General features: G+C 33.7%; 1 protein-coding gene across 1 annotated transcript; it reads right to left on the reverse strand.

Annotated features, from left to right (window-relative positions):
* Positions 1–11,228: 11,228 nt before the first annotated feature.
* LOC111153139 (ADAM metallopeptidase domain 29) lies at positions 11,229–13,826 on the reverse strand. Its single transcript, XM_022511933.1, has one exon. The coding sequence runs from the start codon at positions 13,824–13,826 to the stop codon at positions 11,229–11,231; it is 2,598 nt and encodes an 865-aa protein (XP_022367641.1).
* Positions 13,827–22,080: the final 8,254 nt, after the last annotated feature.

The raw sequence follows: 22,080 nt of genomic DNA on the forward strand, positions 1-22,080 counted from the left end.
TAATCATCTCGACATCTCTTTTTAATATCAAATATCTCAGAGACTTTAAGTATCTATACACACAAATATGCTTCACTTCTAAGGGAGAACTGTTGAATTGTCAGCAAGAAAAAACAAAAAAATCAGATGAAAAGAGAGATGAACAAAAAAAGTAGTGCGGGAGTAAATTTAATCAGTAAATGGACTAGCTAGCAGTTAAAAATGATAATCTGGGAAGTCTGTGTTTAGCAGTTTGGTTGGGATAAATCACAGAAACAAACTTAGCTATAATCTTTGAAAGTTCAGCTTTAGGGTAAGGGGGGGATTTTCTCTGATATTGTTTGCCAGTATGATTGGACAGTGTCTTTCCTTTACACTTCCATCTCAGTAAGTATAGATCTGTTCCTTTTCCTTACTTGGACTTTCTCATTTTTCCACAGCTTTGGTCACAACCCATTCACAAAGGACAAAATTGGACCATGAAAAGTTTTAATCTCTTTGGCTTAATTTAATGGCTCTATAGGAACATACAATTACCTAGATATTAGGTGGGTAGGAGTGTTACATGCATGAGAATATCAATATGCACTGTGCAAAAAATTTGGCTCTATCCAATTTTTTATATACTCTATCCTTAATCAGATGGGTAAGACTAAGGGTTAATTTGACTAACTTTATTTAATAACATGGTTTTCTTTTTATAGTTGATTGTTTATTTCATCTTGTTTGCAAGCCTTTAACCAAGTATAAGAGAAGCATTGGTTATTTTTTGTTTTGGTGACCAATAAATAGTTGAGAAATATTCACTTATTTAGGATTTTTAAAAAATATTTTATTTTAGGGAGTGTGTGTGAGCAGGGGAAGGGCCAAAAGGGGAGAGAGAAGAAGGGAATCCCAAGCAGACTCAACACTGAGCATGGAGCCATGGTGGGGCTGGAACTCACAACCCTGAGATCATGACCTTAGCCAACACCAAGAGGTGGATGCTCAACCAACTGAGCCACCCAGGTACCCCAAGCCTATTTAACCATTGATTTAATATGTGTCTCTTCAGTCGTTATAATTTGTTTCATTTTGGTGGGGACAGTCACAGAAATCATGTATCATATATTTTGATCTAGGAACTTTGTACCAGAGTAAAACCTCAATACAGAGAGATAAAATCTGTGTCTTGGGTCACTCTTGTTAAGTAATTATGTTTGGCTCTTAATAAATGTGAGTTAATGAAAGAGTTATGTAAGTACTTAAAATGACCACCTGTCCATATACAGAACACATTTTTATGTGATAAACACAAGAAGCCCTTTTGAATAGTTAAGGAGTATATTGGAGGAGTTTTATACTGAGGAGGAGATAAAAATGTTTGCTTATGGCCACAATAAGAATAATTACCTATATTTAATAGGTTTGATTATGGAGGAAAAAAATCAATCTGGAGGAAGTTGAATAAATCATGTAATCGTTTTTTATGGTTTCCTAAAAAAAAAATTGGGCTCTAATTTCCATAATTAATTTCTTGTCCCTTTATTTTCTGATGTCTTTGGGTTTCTTTGAAGACCATGGAAATTATTAGTCATCAGATAATTTTAGGAATATATCTATATCTATATCTATATCGATATAAATATCGATATAGATATATATCTACCACCTCTTTATCCATCCATCCATCCACTGATGGACACTTAAGTTATTTACATGTTTAACTTATTGTAATTAATGCTGCAATGAATATGGGAATGCAAATATCTCTTTGACATAGTGTTTTTGTTTCCTTTAGATAAATATAAGTGTGCCTTAGAGATATTCTGGGTTCAGTTTCAAACCATCACAGTAAAGAATATATCATAGTAAATTAAGTCAAATGAATTTTTTGGTTTCCTGGTACCTATGTCTACAATATCCTATAACCTATTTAAAGTGTGCAGTAGCATCATGTCTAAAGAAAATAATGTATATACCTTACTTTGAAAATACTATATTGCTAAAAAAATCTAAGCATCATATGACCTTTCAGTAAGCAGAAATTTTTTTGTTGGCAACCATGTTTAATGTAATATTCTAAGTCCTTTGTTATTCACCAGAATTAGATTCCATCTTAACAACCAATTTCTTTGCTCATCCATAAGAAGCAACTCCTCATCTCTTAATGTTTTATCATGAGATTACAGCAATTTGAATATTACAGTAATGAAAAAGTTTGAAATATTGTGAACATTTCCACAAATGTGACATAGAGACATGAAGTGAACATATTCTGTTGGAAAATTGGTGCCTATATTCTTGCTTGACTCAGGGCTGTCACAGCTTTGAATTTGTAAAACACACAATATCTACAAAGTGCAATAAAGCAATGTGCACCAAAACAAGTCATACATATACTCAGAAGTGGAATTGCTAGATGAAATAGTAGTTCTATATTAATTTTTTAAAGAACTTTATGATGTTTTCTATGGTAACTGCATCAATTTACATTCCCACCAACAGTCAGGAGGGTTGCCCTTCATACACATTCTTGCCAACAATTTCTTTTCTTTCTGATAATAGTCATTCTAACAGATGTAAGTTGATACTCATTATGGTTTTGATTTGCATTTTCCTGATGATTAGTGATATTGAGCACATTTTCATGTGCCTGTTGGCCATCTGTATGTTTTATTTGGAAAAATACTTGCTCTGCTTAATTTTTAAATGATTATTAATTTTTGTAATTGTTTGAGTTCTTTATATATTTTGGATTTTACTCCTTATCAAATACATGATTTGCAAATATATTCTCTCATTTGGTAGCTTGCTTTTTTTTATTTTATTGGTTTCCTTTACTGTAGAGAAGCTTCTTAGTTAATTTTATCCCATTTGTTTAATTTGCTTTTGTTGCCTTTGCTTTTGTTGCCCACACCCCCCCAAAAAATCACTGCCAAGACCAATGTCAAAAAGCTTACCCTCATGTTTTTTTCTAAAAATTTTATGGTTACAAGTCTTACATTCCAGTCTTCAATCTATTTTGAATTTATTTTTATGTATGGCATAAAATATTCAGTTTTATTCTTTTGCATGTGACTGTCCCACTTTTGCCAGCATCATTCATTGATGAGATTATCCTTTCTCCATTGTATATTCTTGGCCATTTGTCATAGATTAATTGACCATTTATCTACGGATTTACTTCTGTGTTATTTTGTCCTATTGATCTGTGTATGTTTTAATGACAATATCATACTGTCTTTATTACTATAGTTTTGTAATATGATTTGAAATCAGGAACTGTGATGCCTCCAGGTTTGTTCTTCTTTTTCAAGATTGTTTTGGATATTTGGAGTCTTTTGTGGTTCTATACAAATTTTAGGAATGTTTGTTTCTGTGAAAAATGTCATTCAAATTTTGATAAATGTTGTGTTGACTCTGTGGATTGCTTTGGATAGTATGTTAATTTTTTTAAAAGATTTTATTTATTTATTTGACAGACAGAGATCACAAGTAGGCAGAGAGGCAGGTAGTGAGAGAGAGAAGGAAGCAGGCTCCCCACTGAGCAGAGAGACCGGTGCGGGATTCCATCCCAGGACCCTGGGATCATGACCTGAGCCAAACACAGAGGCTTTAACTCACTGAGCCACCCAGGTGCCCTGATAATTTGTTAATTTTAACAATATTAATTCTTCCAATCCATGAGTACAAAATATCTTTCAATTTGTGTTTTCTTCAATTTCTTTCATTGATATTCCATAGTTTTCCATATACAGGTCTTTCACCTTCTTGGTTAAATTTATTTATAAGTAAAGTTATTTTTATATGGCTCATTTAAAATGTTTCTTCAGATAGCTATTAATTCATTGAAGAAAAATTATTTTTGCATGTTGATTTTGTGTTCTGTAATTTTACTAGTTTATTAGTTTTAATAGTTTTTTAATAAAGTTCTTAACATTTTCTGCAGATAATGTTATGATATATGCAAATAGAGACAATTTTACTTGTCCTTTTTAAAATTTGAATGCCTTTATTTCTTTTTCTTGGTAAATTGTTCTGACTAGTAGTTCCAGTATTATGTTGAATAGAAATAGTGAGAGTGGGCATTCTTGTCTATTCCTGATGATTGAGGAAGAACTTTCAGCTTTTCCCCATTGACTAGGATATTAGCTGTGGGCTTGCCATACTGTTGAGTTATGTTCCTTTTAAATCCACTTTGTTGAGAGCTTTCATCATGAATGGATGTTGAATTTTATCAGGTTTAATTATTTGCATATATTGAACCATCCTTGCATTCCATGATAATCTCATTTGATCATGGCAATGCCTTTTAATGTGCTATTGAATTCAGTTTGGTGGTATTTTGTTGAGAATTTTTATATTTATGTTCATCAGAGATATTAGCCTGTAATTTGCTTTTTTGTATGTGTATGTGATGTCCTTAAATATGATATACCACATTAACAAAATAACGGACAAAATCTTATGATCATCTCAATAGATGCAAACTTTCTGTTTTTTAAATTCAGATTCCTTCACAAAATGAGTTGAGTGGGTGCTGACTATAGCTTTAATTAGATTGAGTTCACATGCAGTTAGCTCAACTACTAATCTCTTGCAAAGGACTGAATTTATCAACTGATCTCATTGATGTTTGAGTTAGAGGTGGATGGGTTCTGGTTTTAAAATGTTCTTGTTTACTTTGCATTCAACTTCAGCAGAGCCTAGGAATTCAAGCACTGTGGGAATGTGAACTCTCTCCACTTATCAAAAGTGTTTTTAGGCTGCTTATTTCTTAGCAATTTTGGGGGTAGGATGTAGGTCTAAGTCACATATATTTCTGTAACTGGAGTCCTTGTAAACCCGAATCTGTTCCTCTAGCTTGTAGCATTGGCAAAGTCTCAATTGGTTCCTTTCCTTTTTTTTTTTTTTTTTTAGATATCATTGACATATAACATTAGTTTAAGATGTACAACATAATGATTTGATATGTATATATTGCAAAATGTTATGTTTGATGCTGCTATAAATAAAACTATTTTTTTATTTCATTTCTTTATCCTTTGTTGCTGATAGCTAGAAATTGAGCATGGAAACTGACCTTTTAAATAAATACTGACCTTTTAAATAAAAACTGACCTCTATTAACTTAATAATTCTAATACTTTGTATTCTTTAGGTATAATTTCTTCCATTCACATCATTTTATCATTTTACTTGTATTTCTCATATTATTCTGTCTAGCACATCCAGTAAGAAATGACGAGGAGGTGCCATTTCTGTTTCCTCATCAATGTCCTTACATCAATGTTTCCTCAACAATGTCTGTTTCCATTACATATGATGTTTCCTATAGGTATTTTTTGGTATTTTTTTTTTCTAGAGAAACTTGATTATATTTTTTATATAATTTATATAATTTTGTATTTAGAAAAACCCCCTTGGAACCTGCTTCTCCCTCTCCCTTTGCCCCAGCCCCCACTTGAACTCTCTCTAATAAAAAATAAAATCTTAAAAAATATATTAGATAAACTCTTAGAAAATAAATTGCTTTGCCAATTTTGCCCAGTCATGTTTGGCAATTAAGATACCCTAAGACTCATAAGGAGGGTTTTGAGCTATTCTTTTTTTCCCTTTAAAGTTTTTATAAAATTAATGGCATATGTTTCTTAAGTTTTTTTAATATTTGTCTGAAAAAGTTATCTGGGACTGGCCAATTCTTTGAACACCAGTTCAATCTCTTTCATATTTATTTCTAATGTTGACTTGGTAATTAAGACTGTTCAGTAAATTTATTTATCCAATTCATCAAGTATATTGGCAAAATATTTCCTAAGTCTTCATTATATATGCTCTTTTGTGAAATCCCCTTTTCATTTCTGCTCATGGTAACCTGTATTTTCTCTATTTTCTTCATGAGTCAAATGAAGGTTTCACAATATTTTAATTCTATGAATCAAATTTTATCTTTGCTAATTTTTTCCATTGTGCATCTATTTTAATTTCATTGGCTTTTTTTCTCCTAGTTTTATTATAACTTTATAACTACCTTAGATATAAAGTGATGCTATTTTCCTAGCTGTCTGACATGGAAAGTTAAGTCAGTGCATCTTCAGTCTTTTCCTTTTTTTTTTTTTTTTTGACATAGGCATATAAGACTACATTTTCCTTAAGACACTGCTTTAGTTGAATACTATGTAACTTAATATATTGTAGTTATTAGTATTTCAGCTCAAAAAATTTCTTAATTTTTATTTTTATTCCTCCTTGACATATAGATTATTAAAAATATATTCTTATATACATACACATATATATATTCTTTTATTTCCAGCTGTGATATATTATGATTTATAATAAAAATAAATATTTGGCCTTCGTTCTTATTTTTGGCAGAGCTCCTAAACCCTTAAAATTTCCTAAGTGAGGAGACCAGTACAGTTGTCTTTTGGCTATGTTAATGAGGCTACTTTTGGAAATCACATGAGGATGGTGGCTGGCTGCCAATGTAGCCAACAATGTGATTAGAGAGTTAGAACTTTCAGTCTCACCCTGTCCCCCACCACCATTTCTGTGGAGGAAAGAGGAGCTGGAGATTGAATTCAGTTGTCAATGGCCAATGACTTAATTATGTAGGTAATGAAGGCTCCATAAAACTCCAGAACAAGGTTTGGAGAGCTTCTGGGTTGGTGAATACATGGTGAGGCACAGAGAGTTGTGTGCCTGAAGAGGACATTAAAGCCTCTTTCCCCTTCCCACATACCTTATCCTTTGCATCTCCTCCATCTAGCTTTTCCTGTATTATATCATTTTATAATAAAACCAAAATCTAGTAAGTAAAATGTTTCTCTGTAAGCTACTCTAACAAATTAATCAAGCCCAAGGAGGTGCTCATTAGAACCTCCAAACTATAGCTGGTCTGTCAGAAGTACAGATAACAAATTGGGGAACAAGCAGTCTTATAGGCCCGAGCCCTTAATCTGTGTGATCTGGTGCTATCTCCCAGTAGACAGTGTTAGAATTGAGTTGAGCTATAGAATAGCTAGCTGATATAATTGGTTGTGATGTAGAGTACCACTACTGTACAGGAGAATTGGTTGCAAAATCTTAGTTGGTAATCAGATATAGACCAGTGCCAGGATTGTACCAGGCAACTGGAGTTTTTCTAGTTATCTTTAATGAGATTGACTTCTACGTTAAATATATAAGGTTTAGAGAAACTGCTCTTCTTGATTAAAACAATATGAAACTTGTTGGGGCTTTCCTTCTGGCCCCTCTGTAATAGTCTATATGCAGATGAATCCAATTTAGCCACTTTTGAGTTTAGTATTCCTTTTCTTTATATATATAATGGATCTAGTTTATTATTTATGTATTGAAAATATTATCCTGCAGATTTACTGTCTGTGTTTACTATCACTATTAAGAGAATTGGGTTAAATTCTCCCTCTTGGTGATTGTGGATTGTCTATCTCCATAATATTCCTTATATATTTGAAGTTATATTAGTGGATGCTTACATATTTAGGATGTCCTATCTCCGAATGATTTTTTTTTTATCATTACAAAATATTCCTCCTTATTTCTAGCAACATTTGGACCTCAAAGTCTTCATTATTGGACAATAGGAATTAACACTAAATTAATTTTTTTAATATTGCATAAAATTATTTTTCAAATTTTTATATCTTCTAGGTCTTTATTTTTAAATTGTTTTTAGAAAAGAGTATTCTACTAGATTTTATACTTCTAGATTTTTACATCATGAAATATGTCAGTCTTTTACTTATTTAATGTAATTTATTTTAAATAGGCCTTATATTTACCATAGTTGTTATTTTTCCCATTTTCACATATCTGCATTGTTTCCCTCACTTGCCTATATCTACAGTAATCAAATACCATTTATTATGCTTTTTTATTCAATTTCTTATATTTCATAATCTTATCATTTTCATAGTTACCTTAAAAGTGGTGGCATGCATTTTCAATGTCACGTAGCACAATCCATATCATTAATTTACCTCTTCCCAGTACTGCTAGCTGCTTAGACCTGTTAACTTAATTTGCATGCCTCCCAGCTTTTGTGATAAATATGCTTGCATTTTGTTCTGTACATATTTACAATCCATGAGATAGTATTGTTACATTAATTTAAATTATTTTATCCACATATTTAGTGTTTTTTTGTGTATTTTATACTCCCCTGCACATTCATGCTTCTTCCTGGTATCATGTTTTTATTGACTGAAAAGAAACATATTTCTTTGTATGGTAACTGCTGGCAATGATTTGTTTACCAAAAGAAAGTTTTGTTCTTCTTTATTCTTGAAGGTTGTTTTTAAAAACTAAAGAATTCTAATTTGACAATTATATTTATAGAATAAATATCTTATTCGATTATCATTCAGACTTTTTGTTGAGGTCAGCCAACTATTTAATTGTTATTCCTTTTAAGATATGATATTATATATCTGGCTGCTTTTAAGATTTTTCAGTGTCTCGTTTTCAGGTTTGACTATGATATTTTTAGGTGTGTGTTTGTGTTTTTATACTGGTTGAAATTCACTGAGTTATTCGAAGTAATGAGATGATGTGTTTCCATGTTTCTGAGGAATTCTCTGACTTATATTATTTCTATTCTATTATCTTTCTCCTCAACTGGAGACTCTAATGATTTTAGGTTTATTGATATGTTTTACATATTACTTATCTTAATCTTTAATATTTTTGCCATGTGTGTAACTGATTTTTTTCAATGACTATTCTTCCAGTTAACTGATAGTTAATTGAACAATGAAATCTATAATTCCAAGTGCTTACCAATTTCCTAAATTTAGATATTTTATTTTTCCAGCTCTAGACTATGTATTTGATAACCTTGAATAGATTCTAATTTTCTGGTGACATGAATCAATCTTCTTTCACATAGTTAATTTGTTTTTCTTTCAGTTTCTTTAAAATAGTAATCATGGTGGGTTTTCGTTCATTATCATCTTTTCCACTCTCTGGATCATCTTTTAGTTAGATGACTTCTAGCTTCTCTTTTATTGCTTTTTTGTTGTTTTCTCTTTATTATTGGCCATAATGACTTCCTCTTCATATATGTGATTTTTTAAAAAAAATTATTTATTTACTTGAGAGAGTGAAAGAGCATGAGAGGGGAGAGGGTCAGAGGGAGAAGCAGACTCCCTGATGGGCAGGGACCCTGATTCAAGACTGGATCCTTGAGACTCCAGGATCATGACCTGAGCCGAAGGCAGTCGCTTAACCAACTGAGCCACATATGTGCCCCAGTGTGATAATTTTTATTGTCTACTACATGTTATATATAAAGAACCATAGGAGTATAGGATAGAGTTAACTTTGACTTCATAAGTTTTAATCTTTCTTATGTTTGGAAAATAGTCTGAGTGATTAATTGCAACACAATTAGCAATTGAGTTTGGTCAGAAAATATTGTAGTTTTAGCAAGATACATATATCCTACTGTACCTTCTATTGAGAGCCCATATGTCTCTATTTTCTCAGCTATAAAATTAATTGGTGATTGATTATGTTCTGATATTCAAAACGTCCAAACTCAATTCTCTACCCTATATTCCAATCTCCTTCAAAATCAGGCTAATATTTTAAAGGGAAGGCAGTACATATCATTTAGGAAAATTCCCTTCCACTGGGTCTTTGTCCCCTGAGTACAACAGATTATAGATATTTCTTCCTTTAAGGGCTTCAACCTGTCTCCCTAGCCTCCCACAGAGGACTTAAAATCAGCAGATGTGATGTAGAGAAACTTATTTTGAATTTGATGTCTGTTAAGTGTCAAATCTATCAACCTGTTCTCTTTTATACACTAGAGTTTTCAGATTTCTCTTTCTTCAACAGAGGTCTTCTAACAGGGATGGCCAAATTGATCTTTACTTTTTATTCAGACTAATCACATTATTGGGAACAGACACTTTTGTTTGAGGGGAAAAAGTATTGACATTTCTCACTGTTTTCCTTTCTTTGTAGTTTTTAAGTCTTTTAACCTTCATTTCCTTCACTTTAAAAATATAATTAAAAAATGTGTTTGGTATTATACAATTGTTTTTATAGTTGTTTTCTGAGGGGGGAAAAAAAAACAAAACACTTATCTCCCAAGACCTACCTAGAATTGAAAGCATTCTCTTTATCTCATTTCATAACCTAAGAAACCCCCAAATTTGAGAGACAACTGTTATTATCATCTTATCCTGTCTTTTTTTGGTTGGAAAATTGCAATAAAAAATTTAAGTAATTTACTCAAGGTGGTAAAGGTCAGTGGTAAAGAAAATCTCAAACAAAAATTTCTGACACTTCCTCACTTTCATTTCCCTCATTATACCAAGATTAGTACTGTCACAGTCAGGAATCGGTCAGAAAAAGTAAAACCACATCAATGATTTCAGAGGGACAGAATTAAGTATAAGAATTGGGTAAACATATATGGAAGAACAGAACAAGTTTAGGGAGACATTGTCCTGCTAACTGGCAAGTGGCCATGAAATATTAACTGTAATTTCATTCAAAGAGTTGAGGAGCAAAGGGAAAAGCTTAGGGGTTACTTAAATCTAAAAGACTGTAGGGCTGACTGCATGGATCTGACACTCAGAACTCTGAGGGTAGGTTCTGCTGAGCTGGTAAAGATTTGGGATATTAGTAGAAAGCTCAAAGATCTGAGACTCAGAACTCTGAGGATGACACACCAGACAGCTATGCTGGTATTTCTCAGGCTAACAATGAAGTTGAAGTGGAGAAAATTAAAATATATTTAAATATATATACACAAACAAATGTTTTAGTTATATATATATATATATATATATATATATATATATACATATATATATATAAAATACATAATATATTACATATAATAATATATTATATATGATAGTATACATATATATATGAACTAAGTATAGCTGCTGGTGTAAAACCTTATTGAGGTGATATTGACACATGGAAAACAAATAAGATTCCCAGATTTCCAAACTCTCACTCATTCTCCCTGTTGCAGATCTCTATGGGAAGTGGCCTGGTACAGCAGGAATGTGGCCCAAGCAATGCAGTGTACAAAATAGGAAGGGGATTTGAAGCTGAGAAGCAATAACTTAAAAAATTGTACACAACCCATGTGCCATGTTTTCTCCCAGAAAATTTTTTTTAAAACCCAAATTTTAGGAAAAATTAGTCTTCTAATTTCTTAATATAATGAAGAGTAAGTAGAAATATTCCAGGGATTCCCTTTTTTTAATGCATAATTATTTAGGTGCACTTTTTACGCTTGATGACTTTTGTTTCCCACTTTGACTCTGGCGAACTGATATGCTGGATTGACTCTGAACATTTTGCTGTGGTTTTGCAGTCTGACTTGGAGACTTTGGAGCCTTTTGAGGTGTCTTTTCAGTCCCACTCGGAGCCTTTTGAGGTGGCTTTGCAGTCCCACTAGGAGCCTTTTGCGCTGGCTTTGCAGTCCCACTCGAAGCCTTTTGCGCTGGCTTTGCAGTCCCACTCGAAGCCTTTCGCGCTGGCGTTGCAGTCCCACGTGGAGCCTTTTGCGCTGGCTTTGCAGTCCCACTCGGAGCCTTTTGCGCTGGCGTTGCAGTCCCACTCGGAGCCTTTTGCGCTGGCTTTTCAGTACCACTTGGAGCCTTTTGCGCTGGCGTTGCAGTCCCACTCGGAACCTTTTGCTCTGGCTTTGCAGGTTGAGTCGGAACTTTTTCCTCCTTTTTTCTCTTCAGACAAAGGCAAAGAAGACAACATAATAAGAGAAGCAACCATAAAAGCGAGAACCATAACACATAACTTTTGTTAAACTTTTCTCTCTTAGGGGGTGGGCCACTATCAACGCTACCTCCATTGCCCCTTACTAGGCAGTTGGGTGGGTCCCACATATAGTTGCAATGGCAGTGATGTCTGTTGTTGCAAATGCCCCTCATGTTGCAGAACTCAGGTGAACAATTACTATCCAAGCGAGATATATGGACACACTTCCTGTCAATGCAGAGGTGTTCTTCACCACACCCTGTGCCATCTTGTACTTCACCAATATCAGGTTTGGGCATCCCAAAGTGGTAGTCGAGACCCCAGCAGGTGACCTCATTGAAGTGATACTGATGCACAGTAGAATGATCCCTCAAAAGGGGAATTTCTCTCACATTCGTACACTGAACTCTCCCACACAGGATGTCTGAGATATTACATTTTACATATGAAGACTGGTTGATACCACAGTTACCAAAACGGTCACCAAGAGTGTTTACATTTTTGTAGCAATTTTGACTTGCACTCTTTGCCTCTGGGCCAAAAATCTGCTTACACAGATCATTGCGGTCGTTACATCTCTTCTCATAGCAATAGGCACTTTCATTACAAGGAATTCCATCCTCCACATACACATCATCTGGGCACTGAGGAGATGATCCATCACACCACTCTGGAAGGTCACATTCATTGGCCTCTCTTCTACACATTTCTCCAGATGGTAATAACTGGCAGTCTTTGCAACAAAGTCCGTGAGCACAAGTAGACCCATAAGTCATAGTGCAGTTTGATAGACAACAGGCATCTTTTGCACAATTCTGTAAAGGTCCACAGTCACACTCCTCTTCTTCTTCAACAATACCATCCCCACAGCGCTTCTTTGAAAATATATCCTTTGTGTATATCTCGTAGAGCATACATTTTGCTTCATGTATAGTATATAACCAAAAAAAAGAAAGACTACAATTGCTAAATGTTGTTATTGGTGGGTTTGAAGTATGCATTATACATCTTAAGTGTCCACATGTACAAAAATCACCATCATGAAACATACCCAAATTATGGCCAATATGATGAGCTACTGCAATTCCAACCAAGGTCAAGGACCTGTTTAACATAGTAACAATTGCACAACTATAACGTGGTTGACACATCCCTCTAACATAACCTAAACCACTCATTCCTCTTACTGGTTTATGCATAAAAAGATGTGCAGTATCATGTGGCAGGCGGGGAGCAAGGTTATCATTTTTCCAAATGCAAAAATATTTCAGAGATCTCCTTATATCATTAACTTCAATGTAGTTTTTTTTAGTCCAGAACTCCATACCAAACAATAACAATCTAATACCTAATATCTCATAAATGGAATCTGCTATATTTATGATAGTATATAGCTCTTCAGTATACTTTGAAATATTCTTTTTTATATGAAGATATAGAGTATGGTCCACCACCACTACTAGTTCAACAATAAAAAAATGGCGCCACCAGCTCCCATAACCAGTTTGCTTCTGAGTGAAATTATTAATCTCTTGAGACTCCAGTTGGGGTAAAATTTCCTCTAGCACAAAGTCAGAGTTCATTTCTGAAAACTGAGACTCCTCACTCTCCATTTTAAATATCAAATGTTCAAATTTAGTAGAAAAAGTCATGGGCTTAATTTCATAAGCACTGTCATTTATCTGTAACAATCCTCGGAAGCCACCAAAACAGGAACTGAGGGCAACCAAGGATTCTGGGTCCCCCTCCACATAACCGTGATAGTAGCAGTCATGGTGAACAAAGGGTTGGTCCTCAAGGAGAGCACCTTGGTCTGTGTAGGTGAACACTGGGAGGTGCCTGGACAGCAAATACTTCTTGACCTTTATGTGGACAATGTGTCTCTTGCCCCCAAAATGCAGGCTGTAAGAGAGCCAGTCTGAAGGCTTCATGCCTCTGCCAGTGCCAAGTATCTTCAAAGGAATCACCACTTCTGGGGGACTGTGGTATCTGGAGTGGTCAGCCTCGGTGTGTCCACAAAAGGACAGAAACACCCCAAGCCAGTACAGCAGAAGTATGATCCTCATGTCCAGCAGAGCTTTAATCATAGTCATTATAAAATCACCACTATGTAAACACTAGTCCAGAGAAGAAGGCAGGCAAAACTGACAGTCATAGATGCTCTGGCTTCTTAGCCTGAGCTGGTCAGTGTGCAGGGCTAATTACTGAGGATCTGTCTTCTGGCAGAGTTGAACCATTAGAATATCAGCCCTGTAAGTAAAGCATGTGGATGAAAGTGGTTATGCCTGGTGGAGAAAAAGAGAGAGGCACGAAATAAAAGTAGTTAGTGTTTTGATCAAGGAATGATTCAGGAAACTTCCTAGATTTGTTCTTACATATTGACAGAGCAGAGAGGGGCTGAGGGTATGTAAAAGAATGAAAACTGGCCATAGATTTATAGTTAGTAAACCTAGTGCTTTTGACCAGAACACACACTATCTTGATAATAATAACAATTCAGTGTGTGAACACAATGTGAAAGGAAAATAAGGTTGGGAATGATGATGGGAAAATAAGGATTTATTGTGTTACTATATAAATATGCATATCACGAACATTTCCAAAATAAGTAATTAAAACAAAAGGGTCTTGAGGGTAAAATGATCATATATTGCTGAGATTGTTTCAATTTATACATGTTAAGTTAACATAAGTAATAATACCTATTCTTTTTTTCAAAATCAAGGGATAACTTACTTATTCCATAGGAGACTTTTTTTTTTTTTTTTAAGCACTCTGATGTTATTCTTTCATCTTCTTTATGGTGCTTACCATACACTACCCAAGAGCAAAAATGTTTATCTCAATTTCTTTTTTTTCTTCCCTTATTCTCCTTACTAGGCTTTTCAGACTGGAAATACTCGAGAGCATTATTGTGTCTTTCACAAATGTTAATATATCCTATAATGTCTGTGTTAATTCTTTATATAACAAAAATGATTGACTTGACTTTTATTGTTCCTTGGAGTGTTACTCAAAAGTGTTTATTACATTTTCAATGCAGAACATTGTTTGAAAATTGTGGCCAATTATGTTTGTGGAACAAGATCCTATAAATTCAGTTTCCTTGTTTATTGCCTCTAAATTCAACTAAGTACCCTGAAAATAATTCAATGATAAAAAGTAAAACAACCTCTGAAAGCTAAAAATCAAAAGGCAGATTGGCTAGAGACCTCAAGGCTTGAGGATTGATAACCAGGTGAATTCACTGAGTTTTCTTTTAATTCCTCATATATAGACCAAATTGGGTACTGGGGAGGTCTTTAACATAGAACCACAAGCATAGACCAAAAAAACTCAAGAACAGTTTGCTCTTTCTGAATGAATGACAGAGAATGAAAAAAAAAAAAAAAAAACCACAATAAAAAGCCAAAAAGGTGTTCTAGCACCTGCTCTTGAGCCAAGACACATGTGTGATTCAGAGTGGCAACTTCAAAGACTTATAGGTCAATGCAAAATAAAGTCCATAGTCAGTGCACTGGTGGACTGTTTAACCCCCCTACTTTGACAGTATAATAGCCCTGAAAGGCAAGCCTAATCCTCATCAATATCCAGGTAACTTCAGAGGCAGCAACAAAATCCCAAGAATCTGACCCAATTTCAGCTCAAAAACTAAAGAAGAAAATAGGAGTCTCCATTATAAAGCTTGGTATCTCCCACCTCTCCACCAAGAGACATAAAGAGACAGAAATTCTGGCTTCTGTTCCTCCTGTCTCCAGGTCTAAGCATGGCTCAATGACACCAGGTAGTCCACAAAAGGCATCAGACTAGATCAAGCAGAAAAAAAGGATCACTGGACTCCTACAGGTTATGGCTAATTATTTAGTCAAAAGAGAGACAAAGACTGGAAAAGAATGAAGAAAATAAATGACTTGTAGAACACCAGCAAGAAGACCAAGATATATGTGATGGAAGTACCCAAATAAGAAGAGAAAGGACCAGAAAACTCATTCAAAGAAATAATGGCTAAAAATTTCCCAAATCTAAGGAATGAAATGGGCATCCAGATGCACAAAGCCCAAAATATCTCAAATAAGAAGAACCAAAGAAATCCATCCCAAGACTTACTATAATCAAATTACAAAAGGTCAACACAAAAAATTTTGAAAGTGGCAAGAGAGAGCAATATGCCACATTCAAAAGAATCACCATAAGACTATGCGTGAAATTTTGAACAGAAGTTTTGCAGATCTGGAGGCAGTGAAATGATGTAGTCAAAATGTTTAAAGGAAAAAAAAAAAACAAACCTGTCATCCAAGAATACTATATTTGGGAGAATAGTCTTTTAAAATAAAGGAGACATAAAGATATACCCAGACAAACAAAAGTTAAGGGAGTTTATCACTATTAAAACTGCCTTATGAGAGATGCTAAAATGAGTTTTTCATGTTGGAAAGAAAAGGATGCTAAATAGCAACATGAGAGGGTAAAGAAATGAAAGACAAATATATGCATTCATATCCATATATAATATATATATTAATATATACATACATATATTCATACATATACATATATATGAATATGATATTACTCTGTAGTGAGTAAAGCACTTTTAACTCTAGTATAAAAGAGATAAAAGTATTCAAAATAATTATAACTCTAAACCATGTCAAAAGATACACAATAAGAATAGATGTAAACTGTGGCAATAAGATAAAATGCAAGCTGAAGGAAAGATAAAGTATAGAATTTTGGTATGTGATTGAGCTTAAGTTATTATCAGCTTAACATAGGCCACCTTAACTATAAGATATGTTATATAAGCCCCAAGGTAACCCCCCAACATACACATTATAGAAATTACAGACAAATAAAGATAAAGGAACCAATGACCATAAATATGCAAACAGAAAATCAACAAAACACAATGGAAGATGAGAGGAAAAGACCAAAAAAAAAAAGTAAGATTAATAGAAAAGTAACAAAATATCAATATTAAATTGTTCCTTATTGATAATTTAAAATTAAACTCCTCATCGGAAGAGACAAAGTGACTGAACGGATTTGTTTATTCATGACTGAATGGATTTAAAAAATAAGGCTTAATGGCAACCTCCTTGACCTCAGCTGCAGCAACTTCTTCTTAGAAACATCACCAAAGGCAGGGGAGGCAAGGGCAAAAATGAACTATTGAGACTTCATCATGATCAAAAGCTTTGCACAGCAAAGGAAACAGTTAACAAAACCAAAAGACAACCGACAGAATAGGAAAAGATATGTGCAAATGACATAACAGATAAAAGGGTAGTATCCAAAATCTATAAAGAACTTAACAAACTCAACACCCAAGAACAAATAATCTAATCAAGAAATGGACAGAAGACATGAACAGACATTTCTGCAAAGAAGACATCCAGATGGCCAACAGACACATGAAAAATTGCTCAACATCAGCCAGCATCAGGAAAATACAAATCAAAACCACAGTGAGATACCACCTTACACCAGTCAGAATGGCTAAAATTAACAAGTAAGGAGATGACAGGTGTTGGTGAGAATGTGGAGAATGGGGAGCCCTCCTACACTGTTGGTGGGAATGCAAGCTGGTGCAGCCACTCTGTAAAACACTATGGAGTTTCTTGAAAATTGAAAATAGAGCTACCTATAACCCAGCAATTGCACTACTGGGTATTTACCCTAAAGATACAAATGTAGTGATCCGAAGGGGTGCGTGCACTCCAATATTTATAGCAGCAATGTCTACAACAGCTTCACTATGGAAGGAGCCTAAATGTCCATCAACAGAAGAATGGATAAAGAAGATGTGGTATATTTATACAATGGAATATTATGCAACCATCAAAAACCCCCAAAATCTTGCCATTTGCAATGATGTGGATGGAACTAGAGGGTATTATGCTGAGTGAAATAAGTGAGAGAAAGACAATTATCATATGATCTCACTGGTATGATGAATTTGAGAAATGAGACAGGGGATCATAGGGGAAGGGAGGGAAAAATGAATGAAACCACAGAGGGAGACAAACCAAACTCTTAATCTCAGGAAACAAAATGAGGGCTGCTAGAGGGGAAGGATGGGGTGGCAGGGTGATGGACATTAGGGAGGGTATGTGCTATATTGAGTTCTGTGAATTGTGTAAGACTGATGAATCACAGACCTGTACCCTGAAACAAATAATACATTATATGTTAATAAAAAAATAAGGCTCAATATATGCTGTGTAGAAAAAAAACTCATTTTAAATTAAAAAATAAAACGCAAACTAAAAGTAAATATGGATAAAGATATTCTATGTAAATGGTCACCAAAAGAGAGAGGAAATGACTACACTTGTATCTGATAGAAGAGAGTCTAAGTCAAAACTGACATAAGAAATGCATACATATATACATATATATGCATCTAAAGTAAATATTCACAGAACAGAAGGAAAAGTAGATAGTGTTACAATAATAGTAGGACGCTTCAATACCCCACTTTCAATACATGACAGAACCTCTAGACTACATATCAACAAGGAAATAAAGGACTTAAATAGCACCACTAACCAAATCTACCTAAGAGACATATACAGAATATTCTACCCAATAGCAGCAGGATACACATTATTCTCAAGTACCCATGGATATTTCTCCAAAATAGATTACACATTTGGTCACAAAAATAATCTTAACAAATTTAAAATTTTGAAATTACACTAAGGTATATTTTGTAATCATAATGGAATAAAACTAGACATCAAAAGCAGAAGGAAAAGCAGAAAATTCACAAGTGGGTTGAAAAATTAAAACATATTCTGGAACAGCATGGGTCAACAAAGAAATCAGAAAATAAACTAGAAAATACCTTGAGACAAATAAAAATGAAAACACACATACTAAATGTTATGGGATGAAGGAAAAGTTGCAATAGAAGTAAAGTTCATAGTGATAGATACCTCAAGAAATAAGGAAAACCTCAAATAATTATGTACCTCAAGGAACTAGGAAAAGAACAAACAAAACTGAAAGCTGATAGAAGGAGGGAAATAACAAAGGTCTAGAGCAGAAATAAATGAAATAGAGACTTAAAAGATTATAAAAAAGATCACTGAAACTAAGAGCTGGTTCTCTGAAAAAATAGGCAAAGTTGATAATCCTTAAGTTTGACCCAACAAGAAAAAAAAGAAACAGGTTCAAATAAATAAAATAAAAAATGAAAAAGATGTTACAACTGATACTACAGAAATACAAAGGATCATAAGGGACTACTATAAACAATTATGCACCATGATCAAGAGGGATTCGTCCCTGGGATACAAGGGTTGTTAGCATATAAAAATCAATTACAGTGATACACCAAATTTAAATAATTAGGGATAAAGTCATGATCATCTAAAAAGACCCAGAATAGGTGTTTGACAAAATTCACCATACTTTCATGATAAAAACTCTCAAAAAACTAGGAATAGAGGGTAATTACCTCAGCATAATAAAGGCTGTAAAGAAAGTCCCAGAGCCAACATTATATGCAATTTGGAAAAAAGGAAAGATTTTCCTCTAAGATCAGGAGAAAAGCAAGGATGCCCATTTTCATTATCCCTGTTCAACATACTATTGGAAGTCCCAGCTAGAGTAATCAGGCTAGAAAAATAAATAAATAAAAGGCATCCAAATTGTGAAGGAAGGGATAAAATTGTCTTCTCTTTGCAGCCAACATGATCCTATATACAGAAAACCCTAAAAATTCTATTTAAGAAAAAAGCTGTTAAAAATAATATAGGAATTCATTAAAGGTGCAGAACACAAAGTTAACGTGAAAATCAGTTGCATTACCATGCACTGACAATAAATAATCTGAAAGGAAATTAGGGAAACAATCTCATTTATAGTTGCACAAAAGGAATAAATACTTAGGGATAAATTTCAACAGATGAAAGACTTGTACACTGAAAACTATAAAACATATTTACCAATAGTAAATCATGATTTGAAAGAGAAATGACAAAGGATGCCAATATTAAGATAAATCATATGCTAAAATTATCCGACCAGAATTTTAAAGCAGTCATTATAAAAAGAGCTTCAATAAACAGTTACAAATATCTGGAAACAAATAAAAACATTGAAAAATCTCAACAGAGAAGTAACAATAATAAAAAAAGAACAACTGAACATCCATGGGTAAATAAAATGAACCTCAACTAAAACATATCTTAAACAAACAAACAAAGATCTCAAAATTAATCAAACACTTCAATGTTAAATGAAAAACTATAAAACTTTAAGAACAAAATGTAAGACAAAATCTTCAGGGTGCCTGCCTGGGTGGCTCAGTCAGTTAAGCATCCGACTCTTAATTTTGGTTTAGGTCATGATCTTGGGATCAAATAAGTAAGTAGTAAGTAAGTGAGTAAATAAATAATAAATACATTTCTAGGCCAAAAATTCAGTTAAGGATGAAAAGAGACATTACACACTGGAAGAAAATATTTTTAAATTACATATCTGAAAAAGAAATTATATTTATAATATATAAAGAATTCTCAAAGTCAGTATTATAAAATAAGCAATCTGATTACAAAATGGTCAAAAGGCATAAATAAACATTTTTTCAAAGAGGATATACAGATGTATAATAAGAACATAAAAATATCATCAACATAATTAGCCAGAAGAAAAATATTAATTCAAACCAACATGAGCTATCATTATACACCTATTAGAATGGCTAACATAAGAAATTCATCTGGACTATTCTGTGATTTCTAGATCCCTCTTTCACAAAAACCAACAATAATATTATTTCTAGTCACACTTTTTTCCTGGAGAATTCCCGGTACATAATGCTTTTATTAAAACTTGGCTCTCAATAGTTTGAAGCCCTCTATCTAGAAGCTTCCCATTTTTAAATCCCCATACACAATATGGTTCAGAGGCTAGAGCGTTATTGCTTGCATTGTTGATGATAATTCCAAATCCCTAGTTCAGGAATGATTTGACTAATTGCTTTTGACTTTTATTTCTTACTCTTCAGTAGACCTTCCAAACCAATCTTACACAAATCTCAATTTGTTTTCTCATCTCAACTTATTTCTCAAAATCATAGAAACTTTAACTGAATACCTTTTTTTAAATTTCATACTGTAATTTTTTCAGTAAGTTACTGGCTTTTACTTCTCTCCCTAAGTAGCCTCATTCCAGACTTCATCAATTCAACCGACTGAATTGGCCAAAATCCTCAACCTGAACTCAACTGATGCTCACACCTGCTTTACCTTACAACAAAATAGCTACCACTGATGGATCAAAAGAAATGACAATGACACAGAGAACATGACATCTAGGTGAAGCTTAAAAGTGTCAGACAAACTGAGAACTGGAGTGTCATAGCCTGAGTTTCCAGACTAACAGAAAAACTCATGACATATTTCAAACCTTCTGCTCTTTCAATGCATGTATTTTGTTCTGTTGTACAGTGCCTTCATAACTCTCTGACTTCCAACACTTCCTCATGGTGTCTGTGATTGAAGATCTACATTCTCTTTACTATGGTTGACTTTCAAATTAGTTTATATCACTAAATCAAGGGTTCTTGATTTTACCCTTGTTTAATAAAGAATTTGATATTCATGTTTATGTTTCCTATGTGGATTCATATTAATGGGGAAAGGTACTTCCAGGCTGAACATTTTCTTGGTCATTGAGATTTCAAGAGAGCTGGAATCACCTGAAAGCATTTATAGTTCTAATAAGAAGGTAGCTTATTTCACAAAATGCCTGGAGAAAGGGACATCATTAGATGAGATTTCTGAGACAAACATATTTGCATGAGTAAAATCCTAATATTTTTATTTGTTTTCTGTGTCTTTCCTTTATCTATTTAATTTGCTTGAGATACATGTATATATAACTATACATATATGTATGTATATATATATATACATTCACTACATGCTATGGAATATAATTTTCATGAAAGAAAAATTCTGGAAGATATTTCATTATTGATAGAGAACCTAAGCCATGTAAATCTTCATTAAGTTTATTCCTTAGAATTCAGGCTTGAAAAAGATAGTAAGAAGAGCTGGCTGAGGTTATCCACAGGAACAGTAATTATTTATGACTCCTCTAACCTTGGAAGTTAGATGTGGAGCAGAGGAGAGGTTTTCTCTGGGTATGTATCACACCCTCTTGGTGTCTTTCCATTAGACCTTCTATTCTAGTAGTCTAGGTCAGCAGTATTCAGCTCACTGATCTTTTTCTACTTCTCTGACTTTAGTCAAACCACCCAAGTGGAACAAATTTGAATAAGCATTTAATTTTCTTTAACTTAAATAAATGACTGTGTGATAATATTTTGTT

This window comes from Enhydra lutris, unplaced genomic scaffold, assembly GCF_002288905.1.
Source record: "Enhydra lutris kenyoni isolate GAN:26980312 unplaced genomic scaffold, ASM228890v2 scaffoldscaffold3, whole genome shotgun sequence".
Taxonomy (NCBI): Eukaryota; Metazoa; Chordata; class Mammalia; order Carnivora; family Mustelidae; genus Enhydra; species Enhydra lutris.

Bases quoted from the DNA above. Each gene is read 5' to 3' on its own strand.
- LOC111153139 (XM_022511933.1), bottom strand. From the start codon at position 13,826: ATGACTATGATTAAAGCTCTGCTGGACATGAGGATCATACTTCTGCTG.